The 14,859-nt window shown below is 31.5% G+C and overlaps 2 protein-coding genes and 1 non-coding gene across 14 annotated transcripts; 2 read left to right on the forward strand and 1 right to left on the reverse strand.

The window, feature by feature from the left end:
• Window positions 1–447: 447 nt before the first annotated feature.
• On the forward strand, window positions 448–520 carry TRNAA-AGC. The gene has a single exon. It is a non-coding gene; the product is annotated as a tRNA-Ala (tRNA).
• A 1,206-nt stretch (window positions 521–1,726) lies between these two features.
• LOC101218205 (hypersensitive-induced response protein-like protein 1) lies at window positions 1,727–4,633 on the forward strand. 2 transcript variants are annotated; one of them, XM_004138103.2, is made up of 6 exons: window positions 1,727–2,065; window positions 2,671–2,868; window positions 3,355–3,475; window positions 3,619–3,710; window positions 3,791–3,887; window positions 4,134–4,633. In XM_004138103.2, exons 2-6 carry the CDS (start codon window positions 2,680–2,682, stop codon window positions 4,493–4,495), a joined length of 861 nt encoding a protein of 286 aa, XP_004138151.1. In that variant the 5' UTR covers window positions 1,727–2,065; window positions 2,671–2,679; the 3' UTR covers window positions 4,496–4,633. The 2 variants fall into 2 exon arrangements, with proteins under 2 accessions (XP_004138151.1, XP_031740690.1); XM_031884830.1 differs by having other exon boundaries at window positions 1,785–2,065; window positions 2,678–2,868.
• On the reverse strand, window positions 4,300–10,699 carry LOC101218602 (isochorismate synthase 2, chloroplastic). 11 transcript variants are annotated; one of them, XR_004216345.1, is made up of 16 exons: window positions 10,281–10,698; window positions 8,544–8,782; window positions 8,335–8,452; window positions 8,106–8,222; window positions 7,668–7,814; window positions 7,481–7,555; window positions 7,323–7,391; window positions 6,922–7,040; window positions 6,752–6,809; window positions 6,356–6,466; window positions 6,183–6,267; window positions 5,789–5,886; window positions 5,558–5,650; window positions 5,387–5,477; window positions 4,607–4,662; window positions 4,300–4,502 (listed from the first exon to the last, which is right to left on the reverse strand). XR_004216345.1 is itself a non-coding variant. In XM_011661668.2 (15 exons), the coding sequence occupies exons 1-14, from the start codon at window positions 10,596–10,598 to the stop codon at window positions 5,433–5,435; spliced, it is 1,692 nt and encodes a 563-aa protein (XP_011659970.2). In that variant the 5' UTR covers window positions 10,599–10,698; the 3' UTR covers window positions 4,548–4,662; window positions 5,387–5,432. The 11 variants fall into 11 exon arrangements, 4 of the variants coding, with proteins under 4 accessions (XP_011659970.2, XP_031740682.1, XP_031740681.1 ...); XR_004216343.1 differs by lacking the exon at window positions 4,300–4,502 and adding an exon at window positions 4,954–5,088 and having other exon boundaries at window positions 4,548–4,662; XM_011661668.2 differs by lacking the exon at window positions 4,300–4,502 and having other exon boundaries at window positions 4,548–4,662.
• Window positions 10,700–14,859: the final 4,160 nt, after the last annotated feature.

Here is a 14,859-nt window from a genome sequence, read left to right on the forward strand (position 1 = left end):
TCACTACCTAATATCTCGACTCTCACCTAAATGTACATAAAAATTAGGGATTCGAAAATCAGGATTTCAATAAAACAAAGCAATATTTTGTATTTTCAAATCTATCTTTGGAATAAAATAATTGTTTTAAATATGTTTGATATAGTTATTCACTAAACTTTAGGTTGAATAAACAAAGATTATTAATTTAATTTATACAATTTATTTTATAAATATTGTTCTAAATTCCAAAAGCTATTTTCAAAACGGTTTGTGAACTTGAACATTTTTTAAAATATCATAACATTGAAACTATTTACCAAATATAACAAAATTTATCAAACTCCAGACTCTTTATAGCTCATTTTAATTTTTTTTTAATTAAATTTTGTAAATAGTTTCATTTTTCTTTGTGCTATCTATAACAGTTAGCCTTTTAGTAAGTTGTCTAGGTGGGTTGACATCAATGGGGATGTAGCTCAGATGGTAGAGCGCTCGCTTAGCATGTGAGAGGTACGGGGATCGATACCCCGCATCTCCAATTTATTCTTTTAAAATAAATCATCTATATTTTCCATGGTTATTGTTTTCGAACATGTCAACGTCCTCTTAATATCTTACTACAATTTGACACCAATGAAAGCTATTTTTTGTTCCTATGTATATGTTTTACCAATACACCACGTCTCTATAAAATTCAATGGAATGAATGTTACTAACATATATAGTTTTCTTTTCTTCCAAATTCCTCACCTAACAATATTTTTTTGGTGTATGCAAAACTCAGAATGTGAGATCACATATTACATCAACCTACCTAATTTGGTGTACATATTACAAAACATAACAATCTTAATTTCAATATAATCTTCTTTTAAGTTTAAAAATTAAAAAGATATAATCTTTTAATTTATAATTTCTTTTTAATTATGAAGTTGTACGACATAGTAAACTACATAACTTTTTCTCTCAAAGTTGGAGGTTCAATTTTTTTTTGCATAAAAATATCATAGGTAGATATAAATATATAAATATTGTATGATGTTCATTATGTTAAAAACCTTTTTCTAATTAGTTGTTGAAATTGTGTTGAACATTCCTAGCAATGATCCCTATGAAATTATTAACATTCCTAAGAATGATCGTAACTTGTAAGGTTAAGATATTTATTTTCTTGTCTCTTTCGTTACTGAAAAAAAGTCATAAATTGTTATTATTATTATTATTGTGGCTGTCACTTTTGTCTATCTTCGGATGAGCATATAGACAGAATCTTATTGGCCATTTTAATTGTTTGTAATTTTATAATCTCTTTATTTTGTTATACTTTAACTATTCATCCTAATCCCAATTAAAATATTAACAAATATCGTCTAATTTACTATGCAATTTCGTGTATTACTATTCAACGATTCGATCGAGGTGATGGATGATTAGAAAGAAATATTTACATTTTATATTGAATAGATTAAGTATAACTATTCAATATGAGATGAAAATTCAAACATATTATCCAACTTAAAATTATGGAAAATACAAGCAAAACAAATGTTAAGACTTATTGTTTCTGTAGTTCACACTTGTTAGAGATTGTTAGAGATTTGAGATTGAAGTTTCAAGCCTTTGGATGATGGTTCTTTTTCTAATAGGTTGAAAGAGGAGAAAACAAATAGTTGTTTGGGTCTGTTTTCTTCATTTACTTGAATTAGGAAGGGATGTGGATAAGCTTGATTGCTTTGTCATCTTCACCTTGTATGTATGTATGAATGTATACCCTGTCAAATTCTTAATTTTCTTTGTAGAAAAAACTCATAGATGTGAACTAAAAGAAATTTGTAAAAATGGTCTCTTTCTCAGAAATTCTTGTTTCTCTCTGTTCATTATTAACCTAATAGAAACACACTCACAACGATAAAGATATTTCCATTGAAGATATTAAGGTCAAGAGTGCCCGTCTCTTTCATAATTCCTGGGGTTTGTTCCAAATTCCAACGGCGACCCACTTCTATAAACTTGATCCTTGTTCTCAAACAGCCCTTGAATTCCAATCGCAGTGGGGTTTGTGAAGGTTAACACAAACTGAAAGGTACAAACTTCTTTCTTTCTCCCTTTCTTTGGGTGACATTTCTTTCTGGGTTTGTTTCTTTTTCTCTCTTTCTTTGATTGTTTGGTGCATTTGGTTCTGTTTGTGGCATGCCCTCCCTGATCCTTTTTCTTTTTTGGATCATCTGAAGTGTTTATGGTGGCATTCTTTAGGTTTTTCTTTCTAGTATTAGAGCTTTGTATTGAGGGGTTTACGTATTGTTTAAGGATGGTTCACTATGCATTTCATTCTTTCCAGAAGGGAAAAAGATGTACCTCGAGTTTCTTATTGGTTTTCCAGCTTTGCACGTTGAAGCTGAAACCGTTGAATTGTAATGTATTTACTTTATATTTCTTATCTGCATTAATTGGGGAAGGGATATGGTTTAAGGTTTAATTCTTTGGAAAGTTTGACTAAGACCGAAGGCAATGAGTATATTAATGTATTGATTCGAAGTCATTGTTTGCTGCTCTATTACTAATCTTCATAAGTTGACAAATTTCTGCTTCTCTTGGCTGCTGCCCACGTAAAAAACTTCACAAAGGTTTTGTGACTGGAATTTCTTTGTGAATCCAAAATTTTTTATTCTTTTTTGCTTTTTTGTGAAGGTTCAAGATATGGGTAATCTTTTTTGTTGTGTGAAAGTGGACCAGTCCACTGTAGCTATCAGGGAGACGTTTGGCAAATTTGATGAAGTTGTTGAGCCAGGATGCCATTGCTTGCCTTGGTTTCTTGGAGCCCAGATCGCCGGCACTCTGTCTCTCCGGTTGCAACAATTGGATGTGCGATGCGAGACCAAGACAAAGGTTTGGCACTCTTTCTCTATATTTTGATGGTACCATTTCTGTCTCATCTTTCAGTTTCTACAAAATAATCCTCTAAAACATTAATATTTTGATGCACTGGAATCACTGCTCATTAGCACACTGAAAGAAGAACAAATTCGTCTGTCCTAAAAGGGAATATAGATATGAAAATTAAGTAAGGAAGCAGAACTATAAGAGAAGGTTTCCAAACTCCTACTTCTAAAAAGCTCCTTGTTCTCTCCATGTGATTTGCTGAGGCAAGAACATATCAAAGTGGCTTGTAATAAAGTTACTTAACTGCTTCTCTGTGTTCATGCTTAGCTGATAATGAATACACCGTGATGCTCTTATTTCTTTGCTGTAATTTCTATAGAGAGAGTTTAGAAGATGGGATACTACAAGAACCTGCTCTTTTAATTGCTAAGTCTTTGGAATGAATTATTCCGTGTGCTTTGTTCCTAAAATCAGAAGTGATTTTTTCTTCAGGATAATGTGTTCGTTAATGTGGTTGCCTCTATTCAATATCGAGCACTGGCGGATAAAGCAAATGATGCATTCTACAAGCTCAGCAATACAAGGTCCCAGATCCAGGCTTATGTTTTTGATGGTATACTCCTTTTTTTCCTTGTTAAACTTGTTAGTTAAATGCGTTCATGTACTCGTAAAGGGTATTCAATTTCTTCTCTTTTCTTTTTGTCGTTTGTGTAAGCACGCTTCTTTAAATTTGAGAACCTTCTTGCATATCTGTAGTGATCAGGGCAAGTGTTCCAAAACTCAACTTGGATGATGCTTTTGAGCAGAAAAATGATATTGCTAAAGCAGTAGAAGATGAACTTGAGAAGGTAATCTTTGTTGCTCTTTCAATTTTAGTGTTATGAAGCAAATTTCAACTTTCTTTTAACTTCTCAACGATTACTTTCAGGCTATGTCGGCTTATGGCTTTGAGATTGTCCAAACCCTCATTGTTGATATAGAACCAGACGAGCATGTTAAGAGAGCAATGAATGAAATTAATGCTGGTAATAATCTAATCCTTCATATTAAAAAATTGAACTTCTTAAAACAGTACCAATAACTGATCAGATGCTAACTTCCTATGCAACACAATAAGTTTGTTTTTATTTAACTTTGTATAGTTATAAGTAATTTTCATGCCTATACTTCTAGTTACCAGAACAAGAATGGATGGTAAACTGTTCTTTCATTGCGGGTAACCAGACACTTTGATGATTATTGATTCCTTTTATAATTTGATATCTGTTCAGCTGCTAGATTAAGGGTGGCAGCAAATGAGAAGGCAGAAGCAGAGAAAATTTTACAGATTAAGCGAGCCGAGGGTGAAGCTGAAGCCAAGTATTTGTCAGGTTTGGGTATTGCTCGGCAGCGTCAAGCAATTGTGGATGGTTTAAGAGACAGTGTTTTGGGTTTCTCTGTTAATGTTCCTGGGACGACAGCAAAGGATGTTATGGATATGGTGCTTGTGACCCAGTATTTTGACACCATGAAGGAAATTGGAGCTGCCTCGAAATCAACTTCTGTGTTTATACCTCATGGACCTGGAGCTGTTCGAGATGTCGCATCACAGATTCGTGATGGACTTCTTCAGGGTGCCGCTACTTCTCACTAGTCCAACTCTGTGTTAAAATGATGTTTGTAAGGTGGTATTCAGTGTGTTGTAATTTTCTCTTCTTAAATGATATATATTGTGTATTTGAGCTATGGAAATTGTTCTTAATACTTTATACTAATGAATGCTTCCATGACATCTCCAATCTCCATTGGTCCATTGGCAACCTGAGGCTCAAAGATAATGGAATTAAATCCCGTTCTTCTTATCTTGCAACCCAGAAAAAGAAACAAGAAGAATCTGGTTAAATGACTGGTTTCACTCTAAAATCTATATATCACAATGTCTGTTTTAGTTTAAATGATTTACTTACATGATTGTCTTATAGGATGAAAGGTTGCAAAGCTTATTCCTTTTCATTACTATTCATGTAAGTTACGGAATCTACATTTGGTTACACTTTTTTTTATTAAAAAAATAAGCAGAGAGAGAGAGAGATCAGCAACTGAACAATATACATTAGGAACGTGGCCTGGTGATCAAAACAGCCAAAGGAAAGCAGGACGAAGAATGAACAAACCATTTGCCAACTCGAGCCACTACAGAAGGGACCTAAACAGAGCTTATAAGTTGAGGCTAACCAGTCCCTGTCACTGGAAAATGCATATATTCAAATAAATAGTAAGCCTAAAGCTATATAATCAAATCTCAAAATCACGGGACGTATGGGGTCACTAGTTTAATATCTTACGCCTGAAATTAGTAAGCCTAAAGTTTAATTGGAGTGAAAAAAAATTGGGTGTTTGAGATTCATATTTATGAAGATTGAATTCAGAGAAACATTGTATAGGTACTTTTTCTTTATGTCTGGTTATCTAAGACGTAAGTTGCTATTCAAGTTTATTGGTTCTTCAATTAAATTTAAATTTGGAGGAGTTAAACGCAACTCACCTTATGGCTTCCTAAACCTTAATTCCACAGATGGCTGTTTCAGTAATCAATTGGGTGCATGAACCACTTCTAGTTCAAGCGACCTAGAGATCTGCAAACATGCATATCAAAGTTATCAGGAAGAAAAATTGAGCCGCATTTTCAAGGCAAAAGATATAGGTTCCAAAGTACCTGAGATATCTTGAGCTCCAATTCATCCCACTCCGAAGACGGATTGCTTCCTTTCACTATCCCTGTTCCCGCATAGATCAAGGCACCAAGACCCTGAAATCAGAGACCACAAAAACTCAGATAATTGTTATGGCAAGCACTGATGTCTAAGCTCTAGAAATTTTAAACTCGAGTGAAGATTCGATGCAAGTGCTTAAGTTTGTTCAGCTCATATGGTAGACGCCATCTTACTCTCTTCACTAATGCTGATCTGATGCCCACGGCAAACTCACTCTCACCTCCTCCAAACCAACCAACAGGCCCTGCGTACATCCCTCTATCAAATACTTCTGCATCAAAAACTTTCCCAAGTTGTTACATGTATACAGACCGGCGAAGATGCCTTGTCTTTCAATCCCAGATATGGCCAACGATAAAATTACAAGACCCGTAATAACTTGGATGGGCTGGGAGAGAGAATATAAAGAACCTCTAGAATTTAGAAGAGAGAACAGCTAACCTTTTACCTTACCTAACTGTAACTTAACTTCAGTTATGAACCAGAGACAAACCTTTCATTTTTTTTTCACAAGTGAAAAAATCTAGGATCACTCCCCCATGGATCTTTCAGTCAAAGTTCACGTACCAGTTTCTGCAATGAAATCTCGAGCCTCCTCTGTTGGCAATCCACAGACCGCGGGAGTTGGATGAAGCGTAGATAAAATTTCAAACTTTTTAAGCAATAAAGTGGGGTTAGAACTGTATATTCTCTAAGGTAAGTTTGGTTTACAGGAACATGAAATATTTTGAGATTTTTACCTCATCTTCTTCGCTTCGCAATCTGCCAGTCAGCTGAGCATACAGATGTTGAATTCTGGGAAGTTTTCTCACTGATTTATATGGTTCAACGACTACTGCGTCACATACAGCCTACAAACAGGATTAAGCTGGCTAAGAATTTGCAATATTCACAAAATGTTGTCCTCATCATTATTTCCTATAAATTTATGGAGAAACCAACGTAAATGTTTTTTAGTACTTGAAATACGATGACCGAAGCCAGAACAAATTCACAGTTTGGAAGCACTACAAAGATCACTTTCATAGCACATTAGGGTAGGTGGTTAACAGGGATAACCATAACATGCGACCGTATAAGTTTCATTTGATGTCAACAACAGAAAGCAAAATAACAAGAATATGGATCAAACTTGCCTCTAATTTCTTTTTTATGGTTTCCCTCACAATGGAAAACTCAAGGTCCTCCTTGGGGCTGGGAATAAAAAGTAAAGTGAAACTTCAGTCATAGTTAATCGATTTATTTAAAGCAACAGAGTAACAGCATCATTGAGTAGACAAAATAAGAAGTTAAAGATGAAACTAACTTGGAAAATAAATCATGTTCTATTTTAATATCTTCAATAGCTGTTCTGCCTCTTGCACGGGTTGCAGCTAAGGCGTCACTTTTAATGCCAAGTCCTTCTCTATGGAACAGGCGCTCGGGCTATTACAAAATTTCAAAGTCCCCCCAAAAAAGTAAGAAAATAAATGAATAAAGGAGGGAATATACAAGCCAAATGGGTGGAACGCTAATTAAAAACATCTTTGACATGAATATCCAATCTTCAGCACCGTATCACTGACATTCCCCATCTTAAGAAAAAAAAGGAAAAACAAAGCTCCATTTTGTCAAAGAAGGTTTTTGGACTTGGTTAACAAAATGAAAAGGTAGACTGATACAATGAAGTACACGCACTATTATCACAAGATAACATATCGTACATACCGTATTTCCGATGAAGGCAGGAGCATTGGATGGCTGGACACAAAACTGATAAGAGTTGTTTCCCTCTTTCTGAAACGATCAAAACTAGATTTAGAAAGAAAAAAATTACTGCATAAAAAGTGTTATACATAGACTGAAGTAGCAGCATAAAGAGCTACCTGTAAACATGCGACCCATGTAACAGGATCGATATCGACACCTGTCACTATTTGGGTACTACGTGCAAGTACGACCTAAATTTAATAAGATATCAAAATCAAAGAACAAGTAAATTTGTGGTAAAAGTGAAGAATGTTAGAAGGGGGAGAGTAAGAGGGAAGATATAATTCCAAAATGGGTGATTGCCTTCGTGAGTTCTGAGTTGCTTCCGTCAATCACTTGCAACGCCCTGTCAACTGCACGTTCCCAAAATGTTTTGCTGGGAACGTGAGTGTAGCTTAGTATGGGTATCTGTGGAAGATCTTTTTGTAGATTTACATTATTAGAAGAAACCTGAATGATAAAACATTAACAAACGAGTGATTATACATTAAGAAAGGAGTGATTATTTATGGAAAAATATTCTTACTTTCAACCAGATTCTTTAATTTAGAGCTGATTGAAGACACTCTAAAACAAAGTTCTATATTCAAATGATTCAAAAGGCTCCCAATACAATCCTAAAACAAATAACTCACTAAATCCAAAATGCTAGTTAAGAACTAATTCATCTAAAATTAACAGCTAAACTAATAAAAATATGCTAATATCGATCATATATTTCTCCGGTATAACATAGTAAACCTGTTCGATTGTTGATTGAAGAGATTCAATAGCATTTTCCCAAGTCCAAGAACAGGCATGATCCCAAGCAACAGTAGCAGCAAGCATTGAGTTTTCTTCGAACTCATCAAACTCGACCTGTAAGTTTGGCATCAAATTGTGTACAATTAAATTACTATCTAAAGCAAACAAAACCCTCCAACCACATTATCCAATAGCGATAAACAAGATACAAAAAATACATCTTTACCTGAGGGACCATAAAGTAAAACGATCCAAAGGGCTCCCATTCAGGCGATATGTTTGCCCGTGAATCAAAGCGAATAACTCCATAAGCACGAATCAGTGGACATTTTTTCGACAGGAACCTATAGTTTTAAAATATACAGAATATTACCCATTGTGACATTTCATCGAACAAATGGCTTGAATGAGTGAAAGTAAAGAAATTAAGTTTACCTCTTGATAGACGCCCAATCGTTATAGGAAAAGCAATGAAGGCGGCGGAAGACGACGGCAGAGCCCACACCGGCGACGCTGAGCAGGTGGTGGTGGTGGTTGAAGGAATGGCTACCATTGGAAATGTTGTGGGCAGAAGAATGAGTGGGTCTGCTTCTGCCGGAGAAGAAGGTGCGAGGAAGAAGATGGGGCTGAGAAGAAAGCCAATCAATTGCTTGAATTCGTTGTTGGATTGGAACCTGCAAAATGAGTCTCCTTCAATCTCACAAAGAAGTTCTCTTTCGCGGGAAAGAAAACACCATTATCTTTCTTTATATTTTAAATTATGATTTCAATAACGGTTTTTCCAAAATAATAATAAAAAAAACAAACTATTTATATACGATAAAAAATTCATTTTAATTATTCTAAAAAAATATTTTTTTTAGGTAGATTATAATTTTTTTGTTTCTAAACTTTGTTCTTCTTTTTCTCACGGGTATTATACGAACCCACGATTAAAAGATTCGTAGTTTAGAATTTTCTATTTTCAAAATTTGGTATTTGAAAATAAATAAATTAAAGTGGAATAAAATTTAAACTCTAAGAACAAACGTAAGTTAAATATGATCAAATTTTGAATGTTTCTTTTTTTTACCTTTTTCAACTACACTCTTTCCTTTCATCAATAATATCTTTACACGATATGCTAAAATATATATTTAGCCTCACTTTAACACTAGAGTGAGTGATGTGAGTTAAGTTTGGGGTAAAGTACACATTTAATTTTCGAGGTTTAGCATGGTTTCTTCAATAGATCATCGATGAAATGAAATGGAGAAGAAGAAAACAACAAAAAAAGATAAAAGGAAGAGAGAATGTGATTTATCAATGCACCGAGGGTTTCTATTAAATCAAAGTTGGATGAAGTTGCCACAATGTAGCTTGACAGTTAGATGTTACTTTGTACTTATATTTAATTGATTATTAAAAGATTAAAAAAATGTTATAATACACATCCAATTTAACTGTTATTATGAGACAGTCACATTATAACAACTTCATTAAATAATACTTAATTGAATCTTATGATCTTTAAGAATAACAATGTCTCAATAAGAACCAAACATAATCATCAAAACGATCACGATTTAGCAAAAATTAGCATGTATTATCATCCTTAAAATCAAAAGTTTTTACATCACTAGTTATGCCCCTCTTTTTTGTATTAGATAAGCATAATATCTCATATCAAAATTAGTTAGGAAGGAGAAGAATAGTTCATCCATTTAATTTCTACATAAAAGTTAAAAAGTGAGCATAACTCAATTGACATACAATATATTTTATAAGTTAAAAGAATCTGTATTTCAAATCTTTCCATCCCTATTATATTAAAAATAATAATTAAACAAAATATGAGTATAGAGAAGTTTAGACCCGATTTAGTGAAAATATTTTTACTTTCTAGTTTTTCATTTTTGAAAATTAACAACATTTCCACTCTCTTTTTTTTTTTTTTTTTTGTAATGGCTTGAATTCCTACCCTTATCTTTTTTTTAAAAAAAACTATATACATATATATATATATATATATAATTTCAACTTAATTTAAAAAAACAAATGGTGGAAATGGAAGAAAATATTAAAAAAGAAAAAAAAGGTGCCATGTGATGACGTGGCAACATCCCAATCGATGGGATAGAGAAGAGATAAGAAAAATGATGAAACGTTAACTATTTGAAAGACGAAGCTTACTTGGAGCCGAATAATCCCGGAGGTGAATGCCGGAGCCTCCGATTTCAACTCCGCCACTCCTCTCCTCAGTCTCTCCGTCGCCAAAGCCGCCGTCTGAACCGCCGGAAAGTTTCGTGTCTCAATAATTCCCACGGTGCCTCCAGGTTCTTGACTTCCTCCGACGCACCCATCCATCGCCGCGGAATCACAAACCTCCCCACCCCACCTCCGCCCTCGCTCCCTCCAAGCTACGGCGGCTGAAATACGGCGGCAGCGACTCAGACGCTGGTGAAACCCAAGACAATGTCGTCCCGTGGCTGAATTATTGGCAATGCTCATTTCCTTCTTTCTTTTTTAAGTCACTCTCAACTCTGTCCTTTCCATTACCTTTTTTTTTTTCTCCCCAAGTAAAATCCAAAATCCCCCATTCTCAAATACTCAACATTCAAATTATCAAATCTATATCTATATATATATAAAAAAAATTCTATTCATATTCAAATTAATGATAAGTTGTGACGTCATAAATTAACATGAGTGCTTTAACTAATTGAGCAGTTAAATTTTGGAATGAGTACTTGCAACATTTTTCTTTACCCTAAACTATTATACGTATTTATAATGATTCTATTTTAGTTTATTGTACTATGGATGAAAATAACATGAACTATAAATATATATTAATGTTACTATCATTAATATCGATAGAAGTGATATCCATAAATATTGGTGTCTATCAACATTTATCACTATAGCTATTGTTCATGAGTTTTGTCATTTAAAATAATTTTCTTGAAATTTATTCATTTTATTATTGTTTTAGTTACATGTGTTAATAATTAAAAAAAATAGAAAAAAAAAGAGTTAAGAGTCCAATACTTGATTGAATAATTTTAATAAACAGTGATTTTAAGAAGGAACATCTTTTAAAATAGCAAAATAAATTAAAATATTTATAAACTATAACAAAATTTTATATTACATTAATTATAGTTTTCTATTATAGCATAGTTTTCTATCATTATAGCATATCAATTACTATCTGATAAAATTTGTTATAATTTATAAATATTTTATAAAATTTATCTTTTACGAATATAGTAATTAAATATATAGCAATATTTTTAAAAAGTTATAAATATAGCAAAGTCAATTGATGATAAACTTATAGCTCTGATAGACTTTTATGATTTATCAATGATAAAACAATATTTACAACATGATTTATTATTAATAGATTTCTATTGTCGATAGACTTCGATAATTTTACTGCCGATTATTACAGGTTAGACAGGTGGGCTGGGCTTCATAGCCTTGGGCCATGCCCATATAGAAAACCCAAATCTAAAGTCCAAAGTTAGATGACAAAATCCCACATGCAAAAGCAAAACCATTCATTTTGTGGATTATTATTACATGCTCTTATGGATATTATCCTATTAAAAGTTGTGTCACGTTTAGCTCTTCAATGTATGACAACGACGACTTTACTTTACTATTATTTCTTCTTTCTTCTCCTCCATATTTCTTCCCAACTCGAGAGGTTGGAAAAATATCTCTCCCACTATCTATGAATAAGTAAAAAATAAAGAAAAAATTAGAATGAAACAAGTAAAAAAAACCCTAAACACCAATGATTCACCAAACAAATTTTCACTACGTAAATCACTTCGATCTCAATTATAAGAATGTGTTATTTTCTTTTTGTTCTTAATAGAATAGTATATATAAATATTTTAGAAAAAAATTGAAACCCTAATTGATAAATTTAGACTAAGAAGAGAAAAAATGTTATTATATAGTCAACTCAACTCAATTACATGATGAAATTTGACTAAATTGGCATTGAAAACAAAAGTTAATGTTAGAACACTTGTTTGTGTACACAAATTCAACGAATCTTTTTTATTAAAGAAATAAAATGGCAATAATTAATTTAAGTACAGTGGAAATTATTGTATATATAAAATGATCATCAAAGTATAGAAAATGATTTAAAATTTACAAAATTTGGTCGTCAATTTATATATAAATTCTCCCTCGAGATTAGGGAAAGAGCAAAAAAAATTAAACAAAAAAATCTCTGTACTAATAGATTAAAGTCATAAGTTTGAAATAATTTATAAAGTTAGATTTGAAATATTTTTAATTGACTTGTTATAAACAAAACTATAAGCATATAACAATGGAGAAGTTATTGAAACGAGTCTCTTTACAACTCGAATTATAAAAGATAAAAAAAATTATTGAATATTTTCGATATTTTTGATATGGGCTAGAATTGTTATTAAAATTTAGGAATTATTTTAAAGGAAAATACAGTTCATTTTGTGAAATATAAAACAAATAAAATAAATATGTATTTTTTTTTGTTAAGAAAAAGGGGTCTAAAGCTGCAGTCTTTTTTATTATTCAACAAGTGGTTCTTCCCTCATTAAGCACACAAACACAACGTTGAAAAACGTCTTCACACCATCAAAGTCTACTCCTCAAATCCATTACCTCTTTTTTTCTTTACTTTTATATATATATATATATAGACTTTGAATGAGGATTTATATAGTAAATAACAAAAGGAAAATCCGTTATAAATATTTACGAAAAAAAATGAAATAAAATTTCATATTCTATGGAAGGATAGAGTTATTTTTAAATAAATAATTATTAAAAGTAGAGATTAAAATAAGTTACATATTATTTGTTCACAAATTTTGATTTAGGGTTTTTTGAGTTTGGTTGCAAGAGATCAACGATGGACAGAAAATTAAAAACTTGTTAAAAGTCTTAATGTGCATTTGATTTAACTTTTTAATGAGTTAAAATGAAAAAATAAATTGAGCAATTTAAATAATAATAATGTTAAAATTAAAGAAAAAATTGTTCATATATAAATTATATATGGTAGCATATATATTATACCAAACCCTTCCCTGTACGTAATTGATGTGGTCAATTATAGTGTCCAATAACACTTCAAACATAAGCCCCCATATATTTCTAAGTCAAATACGCAATGATAAAAGCCATGTTGTTATTTAACAATTTATATAGTTTACTACGTTAACAAACACACATCATGAGGATAACATATTACCATAATTAAACTTACCAATCTCGACCACTTCAACTCTCTTAATCTCGAAATATTAGAATATTATTCTTATCTTCATAAGAAAAATTTTGAATATTCGGTCACAAACAAATTTTGAATCCAACACTACTTTAAAGTCAAGTATTTAGCTTGAAGTTATTATTACTTTTATTCTCGTAATCGTTGTAAATATCGTCAATTCTTCTGTTAATTAGTTTTATCTAAACACTCATTACTCTTATAAGGAAATTAAAAGGGAGATAAGAAAAAGAAAAACCAAACTCATTTTTAGCATAGAATTAGTCAAGCAACTAACTAATTGAAAAGATAAACTCTGTGTATTTATATTTTTAACTTGAATTATTGTGTTAAACGTTGACAAATTATGAGTTATATTTGACCAGAAGTTGGATGGAATGATGTCAAGAGAGAGCCAAAATTAAGATATATTCTTGTGATTCAATTTTGTTAATCTTGATTATATCCAATGTTGACGTAAAAGGGAGAAAAAAAATGAAATAATTATTAGAGAAAACCATTTTCTTTTTAAATTGAATCTTCAAGTTTGTGTGTTTAATTTTCATCTTTAATTAACATTAAAAGTGAAAAATTGAAGCAATAATTTTTCTAAAGTTTATTCATATATATTGTAATAATATTGTTTAATTAAGAATAACAAAACACATAATGATATAAAGTTGATATCTTCATGGCTTTGGTTAAAGGATATTCATTAAATTATTCTCTAATAAAGGGAAGTTGATTTATATTAAATATGAAATTGATTTTAATATTGAAATTATATCCTTAATAATATGGAGTCAACGGCCTTGATCCCGAGGTTAGCCAGCAAACTTGGTTGCCCTACTGGACCGGGTCGGGTCGGTTCATCTCCCATTCCTCTACTAAATTATTATTATTACTATCTATATAAATATAATTACTATATATATATATATATATATATTGTTATTCAATTTCAACCATCACCTTTTCTTATTCTTATTATCTTTTAACTTTCTGAATTTTCTTAGAAGCTCCCCTGTACTGTACATCTTTCCATTAGAAAAAACACAAACAAATGAGAAAATTAAATTAAGGGAAAAATACAAGATTTATGTAGAAAAATTAACTATTATAATCATAATTCGTGTAGAGTTTTCAATTTCAATTACATTACATTAGAAGAAAGTTAGAATTAATACATATAAACTATTTGATGTGAGTTTGTAATGAAATGTATTTATATGGTAATGTAATTATCTAAAATAATCTATATTTGGATCAAGTGTTTTGATAGAATGGTTTTACATCTAACTCTAATTTTTGAAGGTTTTCATATTTTACGATCTAATTTTTATTTTGCTTTTTATTACTCACGTTTTTCAACGCTCCTTAATTTTCAAAAACCCTAACTACATTCCAACTTTTCAAACACATCCAAATATTTTCATAGTGTTTGGAGTTAAGCACGAACTACTACTCTTTTATCATTTTTTTTTAAAGACT

Source organism: Cucumis sativus, chromosome 1 (genome assembly GCF_000004075.3).
Source record: "Cucumis sativus cultivar 9930 chromosome 1, Cucumber_9930_V3, whole genome shotgun sequence".
Classification (NCBI taxonomy): domain Eukaryota; kingdom Viridiplantae; phylum Streptophyta; class Magnoliopsida; order Cucurbitales; family Cucurbitaceae; genus Cucumis; species Cucumis sativus.

Coding starts and splice junctions, on each gene's coding strand:
- LOC101218602 (XM_011661668.2), bottom strand. CDS start 10,598: ATGAGCATTGCCAATAATTCAGCCACGGGACGACATTGTCTTGGGTTT. Junction 8,223..8,334: donor TTTACTTTATGGTCCCTCAG/GTAAAGATGTAT, acceptor CCAAACTTACAG/GTCGAGTTTGATGAGTTCGA. Junction 7,815..8,105: donor TTCAATCAACAATCGAACAG/GTTTACTATGTT, acceptor TTTATCATTCAG/GTTTCTTCTAATAATGTAAA.
- LOC101218205 (XM_004138103.2), top strand. CDS start 2,680: ATGGGTAATCTTTTTTGTTGTGTGAAAGTGGACCAGTCCACTGTAGCT. Junction 3,476..3,618: donor CCAGGCTTATGTTTTTGATG/GTATACTCCTTT, acceptor GCATATCTGTAG/TGATCAGGGCAAGTGTTCCA. Junction 3,888..4,133: donor AATGAATGAAATTAATGCTG/GTAATAATCTAA, acceptor ATATCTGTTCAG/CTGCTAGATTAAGGGTGGCA.